General features: G+C 38.9%; 2 protein-coding genes across 2 annotated transcripts in view; one reads left to right on the top strand and one right to left on the bottom strand.

The window, feature by feature from the left end:
* Positions 1 to 26,227, bottom strand: part of cacna2d2a (calcium channel, voltage-dependent, alpha 2/delta subunit 2a) — a 223,473-nt gene that overhangs the window by 128,343 nt on the left and 68,903 nt on the right.
* LOC116711226 (protein NYNRIN-like) lies at positions 3,446 to 6,257 on the top strand. The gene is made up of 3 exons (XM_032550639.1): positions 3,446 to 5,460; positions 5,528 to 5,585; positions 5,676 to 6,257. The coding sequence occupies exons 1-3, from the start codon at positions 3,507 to 3,509 to the stop codon at positions 5,677 to 5,679; spliced, it is 2,016 nt and encodes a 671-aa protein (XP_032406530.1). The 5' UTR covers positions 3,446 to 3,506; the 3' UTR covers positions 5,680 to 6,257.

Raw genomic sequence — 26,227 nt, 5'->3', positions numbered from 1 at the left:
GTATCACAGATAGTCAGGAAGCTGAATATAAAGAGACACGTTGTGGAAACAGTCATTTTATCTTCAGTGTGGGGCTAGACAACATGGATGAAAAATTTATCACGGTATATGTGTTTCATATCAGTCAGTATAGAACATTTTTGTTTAGTTTTTGTTTCAAATATTTTAAATACTGCCAAACTGGTGACATGACCTGCTGTTTTCCACAGTTTTCACTGCACTCTATTTTACTTTTAAGCAGATGAGGCACCTCAAACACTTAAACTACTGCAGTTACTCAGCAAGTCGTTGCTAGGTAACCAGAAGTTCCTCAACAAGATGTTGCTAGGTAACCAAAGAGTGAGTGAGTTAGTTGATAACACCAGCCTTGCTTAGCTGAGTGAGAAAGCCTTTCTTCTGCCTTCTTCCCTCAGAATGCTGTGTGGTGTCCAGGTCAGTGAAACTATTGAATCAGATGTATTATCTATTGATATTTATTACGTGTCACGACATATTGTGCTAGATTGATTGACCAGCCCTACTTGAATGTGAACAAAGCAAAGGAAATGGTTGTAGATTTCAAGAGAAACAGGAATAGGTAAACACTATTTCTGTCTTGGGAAATGAAGTGGGAGTGGTGGAGGAGTATAAACACATCCGTGTTCACATGGACAAGAGAATGAACTGGAGTTGTAACAAAGCAGCCAGCAAGAAGAGACAGAGTAGACTTTACTTGAGGAAAATGTTGCATATCTTTGATAAGTCTGTTGTGGAGACTGTAATCTCTTCTGCCATCATCTGTTAAGGTAGCATTACCAGAGCAAGTAACTTAAAAAGGCTAAACAATCCACTAAGTGTCTCCAGTCAGAGGCCTCTTTAGAACCGCTGTAATGCAGACCTCTATAGGAGGTCTCTTGTCCATTGCATCAACAACTCTGAAGAAAATTGTATGATATGAGTTATAACAAGATTTAATTTCCCTCTGGGCTTAATAAAGTATTTTTGAATTGAATCAAATTTGAACTATGTCGTAAAAATGAAACTACATCCGGTTAGTTTTGTTTTAAGGTTGCTGTTAAAACAATATCTAGACCACCAGATATTGGTGGTCTATATCTGTCCATGACATCATTTAGATGTCATGGATGTTCAAAGAGGGTAACTGGGAATTTATTTATGAGTTCTGTCCATACATGATTTGCTGAAATACCACAGAAATATGTTGAGCAGCGTATCAGAGTCATTTTTAAAATACATAGTAAAAATGCTAAAAAAAAAAATGTTAGCCATGAACTTTAGCAAGACAGGTTTAATGAAGACTGTAGCTGCATGTTTCAACTCCAATATATCTTTGGAAAGAAACAACTGTCTAGCAGAAACTGGAGCAAAATATCTGTCATGGGGGGAAAAAAGAAAAGAAAAACATAGTACAGCGTCTGAAACATCAGGGGGGAGTGAGTTTAGTAGGTCACAATCGCAATATGTAGGCCAAACAACATGTTTCTTACATCACATGCAAGCTACTAAGTATTACAGCATTTTCATGAAATTCATTTCCATAAAGTATTGTTGAATGACTAAAATTTGCATCAGGAAATAAAATCCTGACCAGAGCATCCGTTGTTATAAATATGTGATCCAGGTGGCTCGAGGATAGAAGAAGCTTTTGATGGAGGTCAAAGGGTCACAATGAGAGCATAGACTGTTTCTGTGGCATTTTATAAACATTCTTTCTCCTCAAAAAATAAGCAACATATCAGTGAAATATGTGTATAAATATACGTTTGAAATTCTGACAGATTATTTTTGTGGTTATAAGGTCTAATTTTTGAAAAAACCTTAATATTCCTTGATATTAGTAACAAGCCAATTCAAATTCAAATTCAAATTCAAACTCAGGACTACTTTATTGATCCCAAAGGGAAATTAAATGTTGTTGTAACTTATATTCATTCATGCATTTATTCATTAATCCTACAAATACATTGGCACATTTACAATTCCTCCTGGCATTCTTGGTCTCAGTGGTGTTCCCATCCAGGCAAACTGTTTTAACAATATCCCTCCTTTAAACACATGGTTGTAACTCTTAACATGGTGGTTCTGAATTTACTCCTTCACTTAATATAATACTTAAAATTAAGATTAACTTGGCTATTTGTCAGTGACAACCTCTCTACTTAAAGGCATACTTTTGCGAAAGTAATCACCACAGGTCAGTTCATAATTCCAATATGAATTATATTTGTAACTGTGACAGCTGTCCCGACTGTCACACGCAGACACTGTTGGTAATGTTTTTTTTGTTTTCCCTTAATATTACTTTATATATTGATTAGTGCGTAGTTTAGATTTTTATCTTTAAATTTGTTTTCATTAGTCTGACTCTTTAGTTAACTATTTGTTGTGCACCCATTTAGTTAACTTTATGTGTCAGTTCTTTGTATATTTTGTTAAATACAACAAATTAATTATTTTTCTTTTGAGTTACCAGTTTCCTCTGGACCTGTGGCTGAAAATCAGAGATGAGCTCCAGCTGATTGGTGTCCATATATGGTTGTCAAACTTCCTCAGCGGACCATTCCATTTGTTCACCAGGGGAGGGGGAAATTTGGTCTTTAGTTTAATTTGACCATTTATTTAATGTTTCTTCTTTTGGAAAGTTAGTTAAATTCTGATATTTATTTCATTTATAGATTTAGTAATATTCTGACCAATATTTGTTAGGTTTTTGTGTGTTTATTTAACCCCTAGTGTGTGTTAATGGTCTGATCAGCCACTATTTAAGTTCCCCTCATGTGTTGTTTGTTAGGTCAGTTTGTGCTTGAGTTTGTTCTGTTACCACCTGAGTTGTAGTTTGTTATGTTGACCTCAGTTTGGGCCCAATTTATCATTTTTGGATTCTTTTTGTTAATAAATTAAGATTATATTTTGAATTTTCATTAACGTCTCTCTGGCTGGTTTATGCAAAACCTTCACACTTGGTGTCAGAAGTGGGATTTTACCAGCCAGGAGTACAAAGTTTTTTTTTCCATTACCAACCTTGATGCAACATGCAGCGTGGAGGAAGGAGTAAACGAGGCAATTTTGTGGAGTCTCAAGGAACAGCAGGCCCTGATGAGCCGACTGATTGCACCGAAGCAGGAGCATCTGGAGGACATGTAGGCACTGAGGAGGAAGGGGGAGTAGAACCAACTTACGCAGATCTGGTCAGTATTCTTCGTGCCCACATGAGCCAGCAGGAGGCACAGAATAGAATGATGAGAGAGGAAACAGCTCGCCAAGATCAACGGTTCAAGACTCTCCAGCACCAATTTAGTCTTTTGCAGTTAGAAGTGCAAGCTCGTACTTCTCCAACATCTGAACCTGCTAAGCTGGAAAACTCTGACTCGGAGGAACCAGAACCACAGGATAAAGACCTGCTGCCAGGAGACCGTAAAGTCATCTTAACTTCAGGTCAGTTTCGTTCCTTCCTGGAACCTAAACTAGAAAAGTTAACAGAAACTGATGATATTGAACATTTTTTAATGACTTTTGAGAGGATTGCAATTTCATGTAACTGGCCAGAGAATGACTGGGTCTTTCGTCTTGTTCCATTGCTCACTGGAAAAGCTAGAAGTGCTTATGTGCATATGGACATTGATGAAGTGAATGATTATATATCTGTCAAAGATGCAATTCTTAAGAAATATGACATTAACCCAGAAACCTATCGCCAGAGATTTCGTTCTACAGAAGTGGAGCCTGGCGAAACTCCTAAGGAGCTGTATGTAAGGTTAAAAGAGTTGTATGAAAAGTGGATCCAACCTAAAGGTAAAACAGTGAAGGCTATTGGTGAAATTATTGTCTTGGAGCAATATCTCCGTATGCTGTCTCCTGAGCTTCAGGTTTGGGTCCGGGAACATGATCCTCCAACAGCTTCCAAAGCTGCTTCTCTGGCTGAGGTGTTTGTGGCTGCAAGACGGAAAGGACAACCATGGAGTTACTCTTCTTGGAAGACATCTAAAGATGCACGCAGGGCTGCACCTGTACAACATCATCAAAGGGGTGTATCTGCTGTGGGTAAGGCCTCCCTAAGGGAAATCCAGGCAGTAAGCACAACACCCAAGCAATACAATAAAGTGCCTATTTGTTATTTGTGTGGGCAAGAAGGCCATACAAAACCCATGTGCCCAAAGAACCCTCCTAAACTCACTCAACTGTGTGTTATTCCATTCAAAAGTGAGAATTGCATCAGTGTTGGACAGACTGTGAAAATGAGTGAAGTTAAAGTCAATGGGAAAAGTGTAAAGGCCTTAATTGACACTGGTAGTGTACAGACACTTGTTGATAGAGAGCTGGTTCCATCCAATATAATCTGCACATCAGACACCATCCTCATCCGCTGTGTGCATGGTGATGAAAGGCAATACCCCACAGCAGACATGTATATTGAAGTGCAAGGACAATTATACCTGTTGAATGTTGGTGTTGCAGAAAATCTCCCTCTTCCAGTAGTGTTGGGTAGTGACTTACCCGTTTTGTTTGACTTGCTGCACAAACCACAGAACTGTAATGTAGTAACTCGTTCTCAAGCAAAAAAGCCAGTAGAGTCTCCTCCAATACTGAGTGTGCTGCCTTTTTATGATGCAGACTTAGATGTGCAGCCTGGAAAATCTAGAAAATCACGTCGACAAAAGCGACGGGAGAAGTTTCTGCATACACCTGTTGCATCTACAGAAGGGGTTCAGGATCTGCCCCAAGATTTTAAGATGCCTTTAAACATAGCTCAAATCCAGCGTGATGACTCCAGTCTGGCTGCTCTTTTTCTGAAAGCCAAGGAACCCCAGAAAGGTAACCACAGGGGTAGTGCTGACGAGTTTGTTCTACAGAAAAATATCCTTTATCGCCAACAGGGGGCATTTAGGCAGCTTGTGGTCCCAAGGGATGCAAGAGGGATGGTGCTTACTTTGGGCCACTCAATTCCCTGGGCTGGCCACCTAGGGACACATAAGACTCTGGCTCGCATCAAGCGCCATTTCTACTGGCCTGGATTACGGACTGATGTTGCCCAGTTTTGTAGAACCTGCTCTCAGTGCCAATTAACCTCCAATAAGTTCCCTTCAAGAGCACCACTGCAGCCTCTTCCCTTAATTGACACGCCTTTTGAGCGCTTGGGTATGGACATTGTGGGTCCACTTGAAAGAAGCAAATCTGGACATCGATATATGTTGGTGATAACAGATTATGCAACCAAGTACCCAGAAGTGTTCCCTTTAAAGACAATTAAAGCAAGAGCCGTGGCTGTCTCCTTGGTGCAACATTTTTCAAGGGTTGGATTTCCCTGTGAAATTGTGACAGATCAAGGCACTAACTTCATGTCTGCTCTCCTAAAGCAGGTATATCAGCTACTGGGGATTAAGGGTGTTCGAACTACCCCTTATCATCCACAGACGGATGGGCTCACGGAGAGATTCAACCAAACACTGAAGCAAATGCTACGTAAGTTTGTGGACGAAACCGGCTCCGATTGGGATCAATGGTTACCGTATCTCCTCTTCGCCTACAGAGAAGTACCACAGGCCTCCACCGGGTTCTCTCCCTTTGAACTTTTATACGGTCATGAGGTGAGGGGACCTCTGGCGCTATTAAAGGAGACCTGGGCTGGAGAAGAGGGGAGGGAGGAGCCTGTTAATGTTATCTCCTATGTTATGCAGATGAGAGAGAGACTACAAAAGATGACGGCTCTAGCCCAGCAGCACATGGCAGAAGCACAAAAGTACCAGAAGGCTTGGTACGACAAGTCAGCCCGGCAGAGGACCTTTGTCCCAGGCCAGAAGGTTCTGGTTATGCTACCATCTAGTGAGAGCAAGCTTCTGGCCAAGTGGCAGGGGCCATTTGAGGTAACAAAACAGCTTGGACCTACCACTTACCGTGTTGTTAAATTGGGACATCCACATTCCACCAAAGTGCTGCATGTAAACCTCCTTAAGGAGTGGACAGAGCAGCCTAAAATGGGGGCAGAAGTCATGCTGATTAGAGCTGTGGAAGAGGAGGAAGCTGTTGATGATCAGTTCCTGCCCTCATCAACACCGATGGAGCTTGACTTGAAACATCTGTCAAGTGAACAACAACTTCAGGTCAGAGCATTATGTAATCCTCAGATATTTAAAGAATATCCAGGTCGTACAGACATTCTTGAACATGAGATTGTGTTGAAAAGTGATGCTAAAGTTAAACGTCTGAGCTACAGGATTCCAGAACGCCTTCTCAGCTCCCTGAAGAGAGAGATGGAATTGATGCAGTCCCTTGGGATTATTGAATCTTCCAAAAGTGAATGGTGTAATCCTGTCGTCTTGGTGCCGAAGAAAGATGGAACAATGCGCTTCTGTATAGACTTCAGGTACCTTAATTCTGTATCAAAGTTCGACTCCTACCCTACTCCTCGCATTGATGATTTGGTCAGTAGATTGGGCAAGGCTAAATACCTGACAACTATCGACTTGTGCAAAGGTTACTGGCAAGTGCCCCTTTCCAGGCAGTCCAGGGAGTTGACGGCCTTTCGGACCCCTTGGGGACTCTTCCAGTTTACAGTTTTGCCCTTTGGACTGCATGGCGCACCTGCTACCTTCCAAAGGCTTATGGATCAGGTACTGCGTGGATGTGATGACTATGCCTGTGCCTATCTCGATGATATTGTGATATATAGTAACTCATGGGAGGAGCACCTTCAACATTTAAAAGTCATCTTGAGCCACCTCCAAGATGCAGGTTTGACCATTAACCCAGCAAAATGTGTTTTTGCACAATCTGAGACAGAGTACCTGGGTTTCATAATTGGAAATGGTGAACTCAAGCCACAGGTTCGCAAGATTCATGCTATTGAATCCTGCCCATTACCTCAAACCAAAAAGCAATTGAGATCATTTCTAGGGATGGCGGGTTTCTATCATAGATTCATAAAAAACTTTTCAGCCAGAGCTGCCCCTCTGACAGATATGACTGGATCTAAATGTCCCAGTAAAGTCCAGTGGACGGAAAAGACGATTGCAGCATTCCATGACATTCAAAAAACGCTGGGTCAGAGTTCTGTTCTGAAGTGTCCTGACTTTGACAAAGGTTTTATTCTACAAACAGACGCCTCAGAAAGAGGTATTGGAGCAGTTCTCCTACAAGGTGATGAGTCTTTACAGCCAGTAGCTTTCATAAGCCGTAAGCTACACCCCAGAGAAGTCCGTTATTCTACGGTGGAAAAGGAAGCCCTCGCAATAAAATGGGCCCTGGACTCCCTGAAGTATTACCTGCTTGGAAGAGAGTTTATCCTCCAGACGGATCACAAAGCTCTCCAATGGCTGCAGCGAATGAGGGACACAAATAGTCGCATTACAAGATGGTCTCTTGCGATGCAACCATTCCGCTTTACAGTGCAGCACATACCTGGCAAGCTGAATGTGACCGCAGACTACCTCTCCCGTTGGTGTGGTGACCCTTCTGAAGGGAGGGGGAATGTGACAGCTGTCCCGACTGTCACACGCAGACACTGTTGGTAATGTTTTTTTTGTTTTCCCTTAATATTACTTTATATATTGATTAGTGCGTAGTTTAGATTTTTATCTTTAAATTTGTTTTCATTAGTCTGACTCTTTAGTTAACTATTTGTTGTGCACCCATTTAGTTAACTTTATGTGTCAGTTCTTTGTATATTTTGTTAAATACAACAAATTAATTATTTTTCTTTTGAGTTACCAGTTTCCTCTGGACCTGTGGCTGAAAATCAGAGATGAGCTCCAGCTGATTGGTGTCCATATATGGTTGTCAAACTTCCTCAGCGGACCATTCCATTTGTTCACCAGGGGAGGGGGAAATTTGGTCTTTAGTTTAATTTGACCATTTATTTAATGTTTCTTCTTTTGGAAAGTTAGTTAAATTCTGATATTTATTTCATTTATAGATTTAGTAATATTCTGACCAATATTTGTTAGGTTTTTGTGTGTTTATTTAACCCCTAGTGTGTGTTAATGGTCTGATCAGCCACTATTTAAGTTCCCCTCATGTGTTGTTTGTTAGGTCAGTTTGTGCTTGAGTTTGTTCTGTTACCACCTGAGTTGTAGTTTGTTATGTTGACCTCAGTTTGGGCCCAATTTATCATTTTTGGATTCTTTTTGTTAATAAATTAAGATTATATTTTGAATTTTCATTAACGTCTCTCTGGCTGGTTTATGCAAAACCTTCACAGTAACCATGGTGACAAACAAGGATTCAAAGTAATTTTCTATAATCTAATATAAGCAAAAAAAACTGGTTATGTGACTAATAAATATTTTTGCAACAACTGGGAGTTGATCAGAGTTAATTTGGTTTCCACTGCAATCATATTTGGTCATATTTTCATAAGTCTCCTGGTACAAGTGGAGATCAGAATCACAGTGAACGAAAATTGGGTGTAATTTAAAATGTTTGGTAACACATTATTTGAAGGGGTTTGGATAAAACTGACATGACACTGTCATAAACATGACATAACCACTGTCATGAACATGAAGGAATCTTCATCAATGTCTATGACTTGTCATGAAGTGCCATTCAGTAAATAATGACACTTTGAGTCAAAAGAGTTGACTTTTAATGGACTTTTAAGGTAAATTTTAATGCAACTTTGCATAAAAATGTCATCATTTACCAGATAATAAAAAGTTGACAGTTTAAACGCACTTTAATGCAATTTTTAATGCAACTTTGCATTAAAAATGTCTTTATTTACCAAGTGACACTTCATGACAAGAGTCATAAATATTCATGAAGGCTCCTTCATGTTCATAGCAGATGTCAGTATTATGCACACCCGTTCATAAAAAACAAATGTTTTTAATTAAATATGCATTGATCTGTTTCTAATCAATTGCCAATAGCTCACTACTGCTATTCTGCAATGTCTGGTGTACAGCACAACATACGTCTTTCAGTACGGGAAGTAAGAGGTCAGATGTTCTGGTCTTATTGAGATAAGTTGAACTCTAGCTTGTAAATTTGTAGTCAATGATAGGGATTAATGTGTATCCAAGGAGGAGAAGAAGAGGTAAGTTACTTTTATCAGCGGCTGCTAAGATTACAGAAGCAAGAGACGCCGACAGAGAAAACGTGCACAAAAAAAAGAGGAACGAGTGAGATAATTATTATCACAAAGGTGGTTTTCCAAGGTCGATATTTGAGATTCTCCTCAACTATCTCTTTGAAGCAGAAACCCCCACCAGTGTCTCGTCTCTCCTTCGTTGCCTCCAGGTAAGCTCCTATCAACCCTTCACCGCCTCTCCAGCTACAACTGTCATTCTCCCAGTAGGAAAAACTGCCTTCAGTCCCTGTGGTCACTACGGCTCACTTCTTTTCAAGCACAGTCATCCATTTAGTTGATAAACAACAGGGCTTCTCTCCATGCAGTTTGGGTAACCACCGGCCGATGAGGAAATTGGGTAACTTGGCATTAAAGCACTTCTTTTGGCTTCAACTTTATTTGTACATAGAGGAGGGGAAATAACTGCCAGTCATAAAAAGTTTCAGGTTATTAGGTTCAGACAGGCTGAAACAGGGTGACAGAGTTATGACGAGCTGTCAAAGTTCAAGACTGGGGGGCAAAACCATAAATGAGGAAGAAGAGGAGGAAACATTGGAGGATGAAGGGTAGTGAGCCGTAACAGCGAGGCAGGTGAACTGAAAACTCCTCCTGAGGACTGAGAAGTCTTTCCGTCTTAAATCACTGAAACAAAATGATTTGCAAGACATTTAATTAAGTATTCTATATTTTCTATATTTATCCAATATTCTGTATTTTACGCTTCATGTATTGAGAAACAGCACAGTTAAAGACACATTATGATACTACAGTGTTTATTCGCTGCACTGGCCAGCTTATATGAGTGATTTTTCTCCCTAATTGACACAAAGTTGCTTAAAATGAGCTGAAAAATAGCCGTAAGTGAATCCAAGAGAATGAATAATGCTATGCACACTAAAAATAAACTAGATCGCAGTTCTGCAACGCTATGAAGGCGTGAGAAGATACTGAGCTCTTTAACATCTCCACACTTTGTTAGACTATAACCACAGACCTTTGTGTTTTATAACTTTATGTGACAGACCAATAAAAAGTTATACATATAGTAATATTCAATAAATTAGAATATATCCCCCAATGAGTTTCTTTTGTTAGACTAAAAGTACCTTTTGAAATTAATTAGCTTCAAGCAGGTATTACAAATATTTTCATTAAGACAATATTTCTGTATTTAATAATAGTTTTTTTTAAAACTATTTTAATATATTTTAGACTGATTTATTAATATACATTGTTTATGAGTAATTTTTCTATCTTTGTATATGTTTCATTAATGTTCTCCATTTAAGCTATGTTTAATTTACAAATGTTAACTGCTGCTAGCTGTTGCTAGATGTTCATTGGGGGCCATTGCTTTGTAGCTTGTTTAGGGTTATTTGTTGTATTTTATTTCATGTATAGGGGCAGAAGCTGCTGGACTGATGTTAACCACCAACTTTATTTCCTCTTTTGTTACAATAAGTACACTAAACCTGAATGTGTCTGTCGTGAAGTCAACCTACCAGACCTGAGACGAACATAGTGGGATTAAACGTATACACTAAAAAATTGTTTGTTCAGGTTCCAAGCTGTTTTAAAACAGAAACTACAGAACAGGCTTTTCACATTCAAGAAATTTCTTGTTAACAGGATGTCAGCATATGTTGCTCCTAAACCTGTAATAGAGTTCAGCCTCAGCGGTGCCTTCACAGATGTGCAAATTTCCCACACCATGTGCAGCAACGCAGCCCCAAACCATCACTGATGCAGGGTTCCTAACTGCTGATAACAAACCACTCACTTCCTCTCCCCTTCAGCCCTAAGAGGATGTGAACTCCACAATTTAAAAAAAAAAGATTTAAAATGTTGATATTTCAGACCACATGCCAGTTTTACCTCAGTCCATTTTAAATCAGGTCATGTTATGAAAGGCAGCAGTGTTTCCGAGTCCTTAATTGGGATTTGTTTTAAATCCTAAAGCATTTGAACATCATTCATCTCCAGTATAAGAACTTATTCAGACACGTTGCCTGCTGTAAACCAGCAGTAGGAGATCATACTTTAATATTTATGTTTGTGCAAACAAGAGAGGAAACTATGCTGCTGAAAATGTCCTGTTTACTTTTGATCTTGAAAAGATGCTAATTGGGAGAATTTGTAATGCAAATAGATAAATGCTACTGTAAAAGCCAATGCTTTAAAAAGGAAAACAGACTAAAGAATTGAGTATTTTTGAGAATTTCTGTTTATGTACATTTTCATGCCATCTGTTTTTTGTGCAGCATCACAAGCTTTTGGAAACCAAGTTGAATTTGCTCACACAGTTAGAAATTATGAATAAAATGCGTTGTTTGAACTTGGAAGAAACACTTATTGCTTATCTGTTAAAGCAGGGGTGTCCAAGCAGTGGCCCAGGGGCCATTTGCACATCTTGAAATGATCTTGAATTGTAGAAATTTTGCCCACCAGCACAAATGGATAATGGAAAAGGACATATTTTCAAAATGATAGTGTGAGGGGGTTTTTAAACACTTTTTTCTGGCATTAGTGCCCTATATTTGTTAGTAGCTTGACAGGAAGAAGGGCATAGAGAGAATATAGAGGACTTGCTCTATCACTGATCCACCAGGTTTTACTGTAAAAATAAAATCTTCTGAACAAGAAAAACATTATTTACAACATAAAGTGTCTCTTTCATTAACTACCATGTTTTCCTATTTTTGATATAGAATGAAAGAAATCCTGCATATAAAAAGAACCTATTTTCACATTTTTAATTTTGAAAAATGGAACGAGAACCAGATGACTCTAATTAGCAGAAATGTTTGTCGGCTGTGTCAGGAACTACAAAATACAATAAGCATGGAACACCAGCAATGTTAAATAAAATCAATACTCCACAAATCATGACAAAAAAAATGTACAACAGGCTATTACTTATATAAACAAATACATTTTAACAAGAAATGGTTTGTCAAAACTGGATTTCTTTTATGTTTTTTGCGACTACAGCAATCAAAACATTTTGAGTAGCTAAACAAACATTGCTAATACCATGATCAACTTAAAATGTTGCATTTTTAAAAAGGATTTATATACAGTACAGACCAAAAGTTTGGACACACTTTCTCATTGAATTCAATGAGAAGGTGTGTCCAAACTTTTGGTCTGTACCATATATATATATATATATATAATATATATATATATATATATAAAAAATTCCCTTCTCACCCACCGCGGGTGGTTCTTATCCTCTGAGCTCGGGTCCTCTACCAGAGGCCTGGGAGCTTGAGGGTTCTGCGCAGTATCTTGGCTGTGCCAAGGGCTGCACATTTCTGGACTGAGATGTCTGATGTTGTTCCTGGGATCTGTTGTAGCCATTGGTCCAGTTTGGGGGTGACTGCCCCGAGGGCCCCGATGACCACAGGCACCACTGTGGTCTTCACCTTCCAGGCCCTCTCCAGTTCCTCTCTGAGGCCCTGGTATTTCTCTAGTTTCTCGTGCTCCTTTTTCCTGATGTTGCAGTCGCTTGGTATTGCTACATCTATCACAACGGCTTTCCTCTGTTGTTTATCCACTACGACAATGTCTGGTTGGTTCGCCATTACCATTTTGTCTGTCTGGATCTGGAAGTCCCACAGGATCTTAGCTCTGGCGTTCTCCGCCACCTTTGGGGGTGTTTCCCACTTTGATCTCGGGGTTTCCAGTCCATATTCTGCACAGATGTTTCTGTACACTATGCCTGCAACTTGGTTATGTCGTTCCATGTACGCTTTCCCTGCCAGTATCTTGCACCCTGCTGTTATGTGCTGGACTGTCTCAGGGGCCTCCTTGCACAACCTACACCTTGGGTCTTGTCTGGTGTGGTATATCTGGGCCTCTATTGCTCTGGTGTTTAGGGCCTGTTCCTGGGCGGCCAGGATGAGGGCCTCTGTGCTGTCCTTGAGTCCAGCTTTTTCCAGCCATTGGTAGGATTTACTGATATCAGCCACTTGGGTTATTTGCTGGTGGTACATCCCATGTAGGGGCTTGTCCTGCCATGATGGTATCTCTGGCACCTCAACCTCCGTTCCCTGTTGTCTGAGATATTCACTGAGCACATTGTCTGTTGAGGCTTTGCCCCTGATGTATTTATGGATCTTAGTTGTTTCGTCCTGGACTGTGGTTCTCACATTCACTAGTCCTCTGCCTCCTTCCTTGCGGCTCGTGTACAGTCTCAGGGTGCTGGATTTGGGATGGAATCCTCCATGCATTGTTAGTAATTTTCTAGTCTTAATATCAGTGGCTTTTATCTCCTCCTTTGGCCAGCTAATTATTCCAGCAGGGTATCTGATTACTGGCAGGGCATAGCTGTTTATTGCGCGGATTTTGTTCTTGCCATTGAGCTGGCTTCTCAGGACTTGCCTTATTCGTTGGAGGTATTTAGCTGTGGCTCCTTTCCTTGTGACCTCATCGAGGTTGCCATTTGCTTGTGGTATACCTAGGTACTTGTAACTGTCCTCTATGTCTGCTATTGTTCCTTCTGGGAGTGAGACCCCTTCTGTGCGGATGACCTTCCCCCTCTTTGTGATCAGCCGACCACACTTCTCTAGTCCGAATGACATCCCAATGTCCGTGCTGTAGATCCTGGTGGTGTGGATCAGTGAGTCGATGTCTCGCTCACTCTTGGCATACAGCTTGATGTCATCCATGTAGAGAAGGTGGCTGATGTTGGCCCCATTTTTGAGTCGGTATCCGTAGCCAGTCTTGTTGATAATTTGGCTGAGGGGGTTCAGGCCTATGCAGAACAGTAGCGGGGACAGAGCATCTCCTTGGTATATGCCACATTTGATGGACACTTGTGCAAGTGGTTTGCAGTTGGCTTCAAGGGTGGTTTTCCACAGCTTCATCGAGTTATATATATATATATATATATATATATTGTATATATATATATATATATATATATATATATATATATATATATATATATACTGTATATATACTGTATATTTGTTTAATTCAGATTAAAGATGAAATTTTTCTGGTTTTGTCAGTTTAACATAAGGCTGCTGCAAAAAAAAGCACATTTATTTTAACACCAGTGTGCCAGTAATCATTGAAGGCACTGTTAAAAGATGTTTGTGGATGTTGGCGTCAATAGTTGTCTCAAACCTGTTAGTAAAACATGCTTTGTTTATTTTCCTGGAACACACAGACAGTGTGTGTGTGTGTGAATCAGTAGGCAGGCTCTGGCCAATCACTTCAACGAATGCCTTTATACATCAGTAAAAGCCCTGCTTCTGTTTCGTATAACCACTATTCCACACCACTGCCAAAACTAATATGAGACGAAGCAACAAGCAGAGACAGACTCTGAATGGCTTCCACTTAAGGAACAAACGCAACAGAAGAGAAGCGACAGCAGAGTGCAAATAAATGAAAATGTGGGAGAAATGGAACGGAGAGAATAATTTAATCTGAATCTCCTTCATTCAGCCAAGGAGAACCGAGCTCGAGGGGGAGACACAGGCAGGGAAAAGGAGGTGAGGAGCCCCAGGCGTGTCAAGTGCTCTCGCTCGGAGGGCAGAGCTAAGGTGGTGGAGGTCCAGAAATCTGGGGCCAAGAAAAGATTTTCTCTGATGAAAAAAACCCCAAATCAAAATAACAGGCAAGCCAACCTATAACCATCAATGGCCTCTGAACCAATGTCCTTTACAAAGTGGAAACAATTCAGTTTATTTATGTTGCCCCAAATAAAACAGGCATTTTAAAAATCAATACTCATATCCATAAAAAGTTTTCCATCCAATAAAAACTGGTCGATTTTATGCAGCAATTCATCCTGAATGAGGATGTGGCTACATACTGATAGCATTGGGTCTTTAACTTTGCAGCAATCTTTCACACTGAACATGCATGTAGTGACTTTCTCTTTAACAGAAGGAAACCTTCTGAGGTTTCTGAACCATGATGAGCATTTTACATAAAACAGCTCAGCCAGAAAAATAGAAAGAAGACGCTGCTCCTTCGAGATATAAGCTGTATGGGCCTTGAGGTGTTCTTAACATCATTTTAATTTACTATTATTGTATAATGATACAACAGCACAAGTGGCTAAATAAGAATTAGAAGTGACATTGTACATCCACCAATTAGAGAAATCATATCGCAGAAAGATGAAAGTACATTTTTGGTTATCTTTTTAATGGTCTTCTAAAGAACCACTTTCATTTGGTGTAACTGAGCTAAAATTTTCTAACTTAACAGATTTTTCAGAGCACTACTTTTCACCTGTAATGCCGTGATTTAAATGAAATAATTGTTTGTGCTCTGTACTGAGAAAAGCCACAAGCTTTTCATTCCATAACCCGGTGTCAATTAAAAAGTCAAAATAAATGTTCCTGAAGTTCAAAGTTTTTCAAGAATTCAATCTTCTATAAAACAACTTTTAAAGAAGGTGCATAGAGAATCATTTTAAAAAGTGCTACTAAGAGGGCGTGCCGTGGTGGCATAGCGGTTAGCGCGACCCATATTTGGAGGCGTTCAGTCCTCGACGCGGCCGTCGCGGGTTCGACTCCCGGACCCGACGACATTTGCCGCATGTCTTCCCCCCTCTCCTTCCCTGTTTCCTGTCAGCCCACTATCATATAAGGGACACTAGAGCCCACAAAAGACCCCCTGGAGGGATTTTGTGAATTAAAAAAAAAAATTAAAAAGTGCTACTAAGATGCTAGTGGGTTCACTTTCCAAATGTATAAAAAGATTTTCTCTAATGCTGCTTCCATCATAGGCTTATCCTGAATTTATCTAGATCGGGTGAACTAAACCTTTTAATAATCATATGACACACACAAATGCATATTATGTAAGCTTTTCACTCTTAAATACAATAATCCAAAATTTTAATTACTTTATAAGTTGTTTCCAAGTACATGACTCGAGTTTAGTTTGTTTTTTGTTTGTTTTTCTCCAAGTGTTTAAGAGCAAAACCTATCTGGGTGTTCAAAGATTATTTTTTGTTTCAATACATTTCTTGCAACTGCAAATACTTTCCAACAGCTGAATAGATGTAAGCAATGACTGTGTAATTTAATATTATCAAAGAAAAATACAAATGAATGTATTTTATAATTTATCAGGTCACAGTAAAACGTAACTTTTTCAAACCCTTGCTCTGACATCTTGAAGAACCTTCGACCACAGACACTGTGACTAAAATTGTTGTAGTTTTTAGTATCTTAAAAGCACAGCGTACTTTAGTAGAAAGAAATAACCAATGCTATTTGGTATCTTTGAAAATAGTAGTAGTAGATCTACTTCACCTCTAATCCTCCTAGATCTCCATCTTGTAAGTGATTTAACTTCATTACCTGTGATTATTCAGCTTATCAGGATCAACCAAAATGGTTCTCATTGGAAGACGTTGGGTACAGAGTTTCTGTATTCAAACAACACAGATGCTTCCATAGAAAGTCCTATCTTTGTTGCTCAAAGATAGTAAGTAGCCGTTGTTAGTGAGCAAATGTTTCCTTTTGCTGACAGCTGGCCTGTTATCCACAGTCCACCTCCAATCCTGGAAAGCTGGGATTTATTACAGTCGAGTTCTGCTTGAACGAGCGCCTATTCTTGTTTCTTGTGGAAACAAAAGGGACAAATAATGGGCTTGTCTTCTGATAAGGAGCTCTTAGTTTCTGACAGAGCATTGATTGGGAGAACAAGGGCTATTTTCACAGCATGTCGCTCTTTGGGAACATGATACACGCAAACACACATAAAAAAAATTACCATATTGATGTTACTGTGAAAGCTAATGCTCCTAACCAGTGTCCAATGTTCTGGATTTTCATAGTGCTTTAGACAGCAGGGTGGCGTCCTCTGTCCCATCCTGAATACCTGGAAGATTTTTGAAATCTTTGAGTTAGGGAACTTGAGGATGTGTCTAATAATTTGTGACAGAAAAGCAATGACAATAGTTTGTGGACTATTTTTAACAACAACAAAAAAAACACATTCCACAGCATTTGATGTTTCTTCCTTGTATTTTGCATTGCCCTCCATGTTCCCATCACCTAGTTTTCTGATTGTTCAACAGGAATGCCATAATGCACAAGACAGGAATGCACAAGACGATCCAACGAGCTAAATATAGCGATTGGAGGTCGGAGCAGTCCCGACGTTCCATTGGGGCAGACTAGGTCACTCTTAGTACGCCACACACAGCAGGAATATCTTAGATTGTCTTTAGAGCCGTCATGATAATCTGCATAACTATCTTGCCATGTAAACCAGGTATTACCTGCATGTGCCAGGTCAGACTTGCTCTACCAAATGAATATCGCAAGAAGCAATCCTAACTGGGTTACTGACTTAAAAAATAACCTGTTATGCTTTAGTTTGGGTTGGTTTATACCAAACATGTTGGTAGGTGATGAGCTGGAGTTCTACTTGGGTTGCTAGGCAACGGCGTAGTGCCTATTAAATGTAAATTAATTGGTAGGTTTTTGAAATGGCTCAATTTTCTGACACCAAAAAACATTAACTTATTGCCAGAAAATGGCTGTGTAGTATTTTTAGTCTCTTTTGCTGTTTTTAGAAGCAATTTAGACCCAAATAAAAGTACAAAAATATGAAAAATGTTAATTTTGCATAATAAGACCCCTTTAATAAAATAAGTCTGCCTCTAGCATCAAAGTAGATGGGCCAGATTGCTGGAAAAGGATCCTGTTTGACCTTCAACCACGTGGATTATTTGTGTATGTGCAAATGGGAGGTGCTTCTCCTTTATTATCACCAGTTTTACTTCAGCATTAAATAAATATGAACTTAATAGCCATCAAGTTGGAACTACTTAAACTCCATCCAAATTGTTACCTCTATTTCCCTGTGTTTTTCTTTTTCATTGAGATTTACCAAATAATTGTTGCAGAAAGAACAAAGAGCAGAGAGCCCTTTAAGTAAAAAGATTTCTAGCTATAATAAAGTATAACATGCCTGTCTACCTATTAGTTTCTGATTCAAAACATTAAGCATTGGTTAGAAGACATTTTATTTTGAAACAACATTAATCTAGTTTTTTTTTTTTTTCAGGTGTGTTTGTGGGGTATCCAAGAGCGACATATTATGAAAATGGCCCTTGTTCTCTCGATCAATGGTCTGACAAAACTAGGAGCTCGTCGGCGGAAGACAAGCCCATTATTTGTCCTTTCTATTCCACAAGGAAGAAAAAAGAAACTCACTCAAGCAGAACTCGACTGGATTTACAGCACAGCTTTCCAAGACCGGGGAATACTGTGGATAACAGGCCGGCTTTTACCAAAAGGCAAACATTTAGCTTACCAAAATACATTACAAACTGCTAATCAGCATAACATTTTCTGAACACAAGAAAATACAAAATTACAACTTTACGGCAGAAATAACTCTCCACAGAAAGATGCAAAATAATGGCTTAATTTTAAAAAAGGTTCAAAAAGTCTTGTTCTGTGCATCCTTATGGACTATATCAAAAAGGCTTTGTCCTGTTTGGTTTCTCTGTTGATGCTACTTAAAAAAAAGGAAGTAAAAGACGATCAGTGAGAGAACTGGAGGTTTGAAAGGATTATGACGAAGTTGGGCAGTAGGATAGAGTAGACTGTGTTTTAATTTATCATACATTTGAACAAGTTGGAATTACAAAAATGCATTTATTTAAAGAAAATGCACTAACTTTGAAAGAAAACATATTTTTGGATAAAGAGTTTTTGTGACAGGATGAAGTAGTTTTTCAGCCATATTAGAATTGGTGTTTTTTGGAAAACTGCAATGGAAACATTTTTTATTTTTTTATTTACATCCTGCCAGTTTGTGAATACAGCAGCAATGTGCTCATTTGTAGGCGTTGACCTCCTTGGTACAGCTGGCTTAACTAGAGGTCTCACAACATCTCAGTTCATCAAAAGTTGAGTTTGTCATTTGAAAGTGTTGAATCCATAGCAATTCTGTAAAATTTCAGACTACAATTTCTCCAAAACGGAGCACCTATACGTAGCCGCTTCAACGCCTGAATAAGACGGCAACGTCTCCACTGATGGCTTGCGACAAGCGCTGAGCTATAAATATATTATATCTCATGTAAGTGTTTACATTTGTCACCATCATGAATTTTAATGACGTGTCATATGAACAAGCTTTTACATGTGTGATTTTGAGTGCATTTCTTAAGTAAATACAGGAAATACAGCAAATGTGATATCAGCAGAACATTGGAAATGTTTTGCACACAATTTTAGTGGAAACGCAGCAACTGTCAGTTTTTTATGAAAAAAATATAGTTAACTGTTTTGCAGCAGGAACACAGAAAAACAAATTTGATGTCGCCCCATTATGACTAAAAAACAATCCTAACAAGTAGCTACTATTACACTTCGCTTACATTCTGCATAGCACCATGTCCATTTTTTATTTGAAAGCTCAGGCGTTTTTCAAAAAAGCTCCTTTCCTAAAATTGATCTTTTCAATTGTGCCTTCTAGAAGAGAAAACAACGAGTAGACTTCCTTACGGGGAGAAAAAAAGGGTTGCGTTTTAGCACAGCAATTCTCAATTCAAGTGTCTGTGTCCTTTTCTCCCTGCTCTGCAGATACAAAAATCACAAATGGGAGACTAAAAATATATGTTTCATGCCGCTCGGAGAGACAGCTGCATAAAAGCACAAAGCAGACATTTCTATTCATTTGTCTCTCGCTGACGGGGAAATGAAGGAGTGAAGCAGATGCTATGGATACGTGAACAAGTTGCTTAAACAGGGAGGGTCTTTTTTCACTTTTGTTTCAAGTAGAAATTTGATAATTAATTGCTTTTAATACCCCTACTGTTCCCACCACCACAGCTAAAAAAATTAGGGGGAAGTAGTTAGTGAACTACCCTGCTAGTCCAATTCACTATCCAACTGTGAATCAGTTTAACTTGCATGGATGCAAATGAAACAAAAAAGCAATCAGGAAGAAAAAAATTATGAGACAAAAGTTGCCTTTGACCCATTTTTATGGCAATTTCTTCCATAGTTATGCATTTAGCACCAGTTTCACTACAAGTAGCATGAACCAGAACCTGAATCTGGTTTATAATGTTATCTGGTTTTACCAGTATTTTATAAGATTGATTCCCTGCCTTAACATCGAACCATCATTTTATACAAAGATACTGTAGCTGGTCAGAACCATAGGAGATCAAATTTGTGTTTGTAGAAACAAAAATAAAACGACTCGAGATATACCCTCACTGGTCACGTTACTGGGAACACCTGCCTCGCTGTTTAACACAAACTGTGAATGATTAAATTAGCAAAGCAGGAAGTACATTATGGAAGATGTGGTGAAATGCAAACTGAGCATCGGGATGGGAGAGAAATGGGATTTAAGTAACTCTGAACATGGCATGATTCTTTCAAATGGACTGATCTGAGTATTTCAGAAGCTGCTTAAACTCCTTGGATTTTAAAACAAAACCATCTCTAGGTTTTACAGAGCATTGTAAAAAAAAAAAAACAGAGAAAATATCCAGTACGATGCAAATGGTATGGAGGAAAATGCTTTGTTAATTTCACAGATCAGAGGAGAATGGAAACACGGGTTTGAGATGCTTCAGCGTTTCAACCTTTGCAGCAGTTTCTGTGAACTTCAGATGGTGTAGAAAATGATGTAGTGTAGATCACATAGCAGTGATGTTTAAGATGCAGAATGCATTAAATAAAGGTAGGATTCACTTCCTCCAAGCAATGGAGCTCCTGCTAGGCTGCTGATAACTTACCATATAATAGTAACTTTATTGTCTGTTGTTATTCCAATTCTTGGTGGTATAGTTTACATAAGGGTACAATGACTTCATTTGACTTTTCCTACTTCCCTGCCTCAGAGGTGAAATGCTTCTAAATAAACATCTCATCTTTTTAACAAAAGAGGAACTTTACACCTCCTGATTGTAATATTTTACTATTTTATATTCTTCTTGCCATGATTTATGTCTCATGTTTGCATTGGTGTAGACTTTGTTAATAGGATGTACAAAGTCTATACCAATACTGACTCAAACTTTTTAAAATATTCTTTACAGAGAAGAATTAATACTAATGTTTTACTCTTTTTAGTTAACATAAAATAATTTTCAAAGATATAAACAGGTTCAAACAAATCAGTATTCAGCTTGTGTAGCAGATACAATGACAACAAAATGTTTATGCAATGGATATGTGGAGAAAGGTGACTGCGGCTGCATACCGGAGCAGATTAAGCTGTGACATTTTGCGGAGGTGCACTGGGTGCCGTATTGTGACCTTTATCAGTGAGAGTGATTGAAGGACCAAAACCTAGAGTTAATGTAATCTACAGATAAAAGACGAGATACATACAGTATCTGTGTTTACAGCAGAATGCTAAGACTTGCAACTTTGTGTGTGTGACCTCACATTTTGTCTCCGAGTACTAGTGCGTGTCTTAGGGCTGGTGACCCATGAAAGCGTTCACAGGGTGGCAGCATAGCATATCACAGCTTTTTTGTGAATCTGAAGGTTAAACAGGCAACCTCTCTCAAGGCTTGGAAGAAATTTGCCAGCCATACTTTGGGTGAGGTAGATGCTGCCATTCTTATCGTTTGGGTGTGTGTGTGTGTGTGTAAGTGTGTGAAGTGTAATAGCTTTGCTGCAGGTTGTAACAGATGGTTGCTAATGGAAGTTCATAGATCTGAATGACAGGGGCTAGACGATCAGGGATGAGATTAGGGGAAGAAATCTGTGATTAAGTGCATGGTATGTTTGTACGTGACGGCGTGCACAAGGGTAGTTAAGAGTTTGCCCTTGTTTCCATGTTGAAGCTCAGTCCGGCTGCATAGGAAGAATAAAACCCAGCAATACTTTATTATTAAATGCCTGCAGTTAGAATTAAAACCAAAAAAATGTCAATAATTTCTTAACTTCAAGCTTTATAGTTTACAACATGAATTGTTTAGCTGGATTGCAACTTGATAAAAAAAAACCATTTATTTTAAAATATAAAACCAGGTTTTATGTTAGTTAATGCTTAACTTTCTATACACAGATTAATATTTTTAGAAGATTGAATTTGGGTCAAGTACTTAAGTGTAAAAAAAAATAAAACACAATGTTTTTGTCAAAGCGAAAGCAGCATACTTTAACATGCATAGATCACAGATTTATGTTACACATAGATCACAAACCACCTACACCCATAAGTGGCACATATTTCATAGAAGTGACAGGACAAAACCTGTATTTATTTCTTCACATTTAGACCCACGTGACAAATGTTTTTTTAATATCCACATCCACATAGTAGGGAAATAAACATTATGACAGAAGCTTTAGGGGTACGATGAGAAATGCAGCATATTTATGTGAAGCTTATCTGCATCAAAAGTTGCCAAACAAGTTGTTTTAGGCACCTGGGTTGCTTTCCATTAGGGAGGCATTTCATCTACTAGTTGGAAAAGTGGAAGGATGAATTTCAAATTTCCAATCAAAATTGAGAATAGAATAGAATAGAATTCAACTTTATTGTCATTGCACTGTCACAAGTACAAGCAACGAGATGTAGTTTGCATCTATCCAGAAGTGCTCTACAAGATATAAATATTTATTTACAGATGTACAAGACTATGTATGTATGGACTATAAGGGGTTATAGCAAGAGAAACTGGTCAGCACCTGATTTCTTTCCATGAGAATTACTGAAAAATTCTCAAATTCTCAAAATAAATATCATGTATCAAGACACAGTTTGGCCAATTCAGTTTAAAGTTTTCTCCGCTATTTTTACTCAAGTAGAGCTTGGCCTACTTTCCCCGTTCTCCGCTGATGGGACCTGGGAGTTATAACCGCCTCTCAAAAGGCCTACAGGAAATGGAAAATCAAATTACTTTGTTCGAGTCTCCTATGTCGTTTCTTCAGTTTCTCGAGCTGGTAATAGTGGGAGGTTGTAGTATGCAGCCGTATACTTTCTCCAGCAGAACTTACAAAATTCCAGTTCCAGTTCATGTTAAAGTCGACTTGAGACCTGGTTCATTAGTTATGCAAACCATCTGACCTCCCCACAGCACTGCTCAGACACAGTCATTATAAAGCCCTTGTAATTCATTAGGCTGCCTAAATGAACCCAAACCATACCAATGAGTGCTTGCTGTTACCAAGTGACATGCTGTGCCTCGGGGAGGGTAATAGTAAATTTGAGGATAAAGTTTAAATGCTATGATGAGGGTAGGGAAGGAGTGTAATTTAGCTACCTAGACCCTAAAAGGCTTTAAAAGGTCACACACTGTAAATAGAGTAAATAATTAGAAATCCACTTTTGTGTATGTAAATACGGTGATATTCAAGAAAATGATCAGATGGTCCCTGTCCAGATTACCAATCCCATACTGAATTCCTGAGTTTACATGTCTGCACGGCGTGTGTGTGCGGTGGGTGCGTGTGTGTGTAGTCCTAGACTGTATTCCACAAGGGCAGAAAACCAGACGAGGTGTGTGAAAAACGCAGAATTTTATGATGTATTAAAATAAATAACAAAGGGGCGTGCCGTGGTGGCGTAGTGGTTAGCGCGACCCATATTTTGAGGCCTTGAGTCCTCGACGCGCCCATCGCAGGTTCGACTCCCGGACCCGACGATATTTGCCGCATGTCTTCCCCACTCTCCTTCCCAGTTTCCTGTCAGCCTACTGTCGTATAAGGGACACTAGAGCCCACAAAAAAGATTCCCCTGGAGGGGTAAAAAATAAATAAATAAATAAATAAATAACAAAACACATTTCAATACAAGGTCACAAAACACGCCGACCTCACTTAGCAGCAGTCCCTACAATCTAGTCACAAAGCAACAAACTGATCTGGCCAGTAAAAGAGTTAAACACAGTCTGTACTGGGCAACTTTCACACAGCAGGTCTTTTGTTTGTTTTTTTAAGGTTTTATTGGCTCTAGTGTACGGAGCCCCCTAAGGGACATGGGGAAAATGTTTCTTTTGCGTTACCTTGGAATAAACAAATACACCCTGTTCTATTTTGCATACAGCCACAAATGTCAATTTTAAGTTTCAAATACTGTATATACACATTTAAAGAGCGTCAGTGTAAACGTGTTTATATATTCTTAATTCTTTGGTGAAAAAAACTGATTGGAAATGGATTTATTCACTGCATGTTTATGTCCGTTTGTGTAAGGTTGAGATGAAACTGCACATGAAAACGGCCCTTTATTAACTATTTAGACTACCAACACAAAGAAAAACACAAACAACTGTCAGATGACTTATTACCCCGTGAAAATAACTCAGAAATAGTCCAAATACTTTCTTTCCTTCTTACAGAAAGTTTCTGTTTATATCTTAGAAGGGATGGAAAGAGATGAAAATCCCATGGTTGATCTGTTTTTCTTTTGCATTTTGCACAAAGGTTTGTGGTGCATTTCTATCCTAAAAAAAAAAATATAAACCTCCAGATATCTTACAGATGAGATATTAGCATACATGGGACCTGTATGTAAAAAACTTATATTACAGCAGAAAGTACGGTGGCCACCATAAGCAAGATTTTCACTATTCAACTACGCTGCTAGAACTGATTAGGAAACTAATAAGTCTTTTGTGGAGTACAACTTCTGTAGAGAAGTCTGTTTGGATGCGAAGTTGGAACCAGGAGTGGTGGGATTGTGGTTTGATGCAATTCAGTGACCAAGACTTCTTTCATAAATATTGCAAGAGAAAAGTATTGAGAGGAAATGCAAAAGAAAAAATCCTCCACACTCGGTACAACTGGCCTTTACTTGAAATTGGTCAGACGAGAAAGTGGATAATGAGAGAGGGCAAATGTCACCTGGCCGGGACTTGTGCGCCACCACAACACATAAAATCACATCTTGATGTTCAATTCTGATTTTATGCCTAAACCCAATTTTGTTTTCTTCTCTTTTTGTGCGTGGTCATTCACGCTGCTTAATAAATGTGATGGCAATGAGATTTCTGTGTGAATGGTTTACGACCCCAAAGCGACCTGCATGTGCAAAAGAAGAACGTAGAAATCACACAGCACACATCGTACAGTTTATGGACCTATTTAAAGTTATTCAGCAATGGAAGCCAATAGGAACAGCCAGATGATCATAGAAAGATGAAGGAAACTAATAAGTCTTTTGTGGAGTACAACTTCTGTAGAGATCAAGACTTCTTTCATAAATTCAGAATTTTCAGACATATAATTTTCAGCTAGTGCTTAGGTCCAGATTTACAGCATCTGGCTTTTACTGGTGAAGAATTACGACGCATGTCTCACGTCACGACATCAAATAAAATGCAACATACCTGTTCAGACTGCAGATGCTTTGAAAACTATCGGATACGAATCAGAGTGAGTTGGGCCATTCACACTGCCATGAGAAAGTTATAAAGGGGCACAAAATGTAATTTGGGTCACGTTTATCTCCTGTGTGATCAAAGCCTTATAACCGATGTTGTAAATAAAATAACTGGGGTTGCTGGAGAATGTGAGGCAGGGTGACAAGTTAAACAAATCTCAACCTGAGGTAGAAACAACAAAATGTCTTAAACAGACGTGCCTAAACTGTTTGAGATGCTCATCTGTGAAACAAAGCAATGAATAAAAATGCATAAAAGAAATAAAACATTCTCTAATATTCAAAACAATATATTGGAATATCACATAAAATCATACTTTCAAAGCTTACTAGATAAAAAGGTAAATAAGTATGTGCATACTTTAACCAGTGATGGTTGGAGTTTCAAGCTTCTGCCACTTCACTTCTAAGTCGAAGCCACATATTGAAAGCATTACAATTATTTATCTCACCAGTATCATTCAAAGGAGAGTTTCACTTTATTAAGCCCCTCTCAGTTGTACACTCGACCACCTAAAATCCCATCAGGTTCCAGTGACAACTTGCACTTGTTTCAAAAGCTTCGCACCGGTCTGCTAGCAGGATCCCGAGTTTCAGAACGGAGAGCTCTTCAAAGACTGAAGGCTAAATTTAGATGGAATAAATTGGTTATTTGTGCCGGATGCCTGTTCAATTAAAGCCCGGCATCACTGAGGCGCCTGAGATCTCCCAAGGATGACAACCTCGAGGTATCAAGCACACACACCGAGGAAGTGGTTATATTCCCAGAGTTATGTCAGTCAAGGTTAATTAAGTGCATTTTTTTTC

Source organism: Xiphophorus hellerii, chromosome 20 (genome assembly GCF_003331165.1).
Source record: "Xiphophorus hellerii strain 12219 chromosome 20, Xiphophorus_hellerii-4.1, whole genome shotgun sequence".
Taxonomy (NCBI): domain Eukaryota; kingdom Metazoa; phylum Chordata; class Actinopteri; order Cyprinodontiformes; family Poeciliidae; genus Xiphophorus; species Xiphophorus hellerii.
The sequence above is the reverse complement of the archived record's forward strand: the minus strand, read 5'-3'. Positions and strand labels throughout refer to the sequence as shown.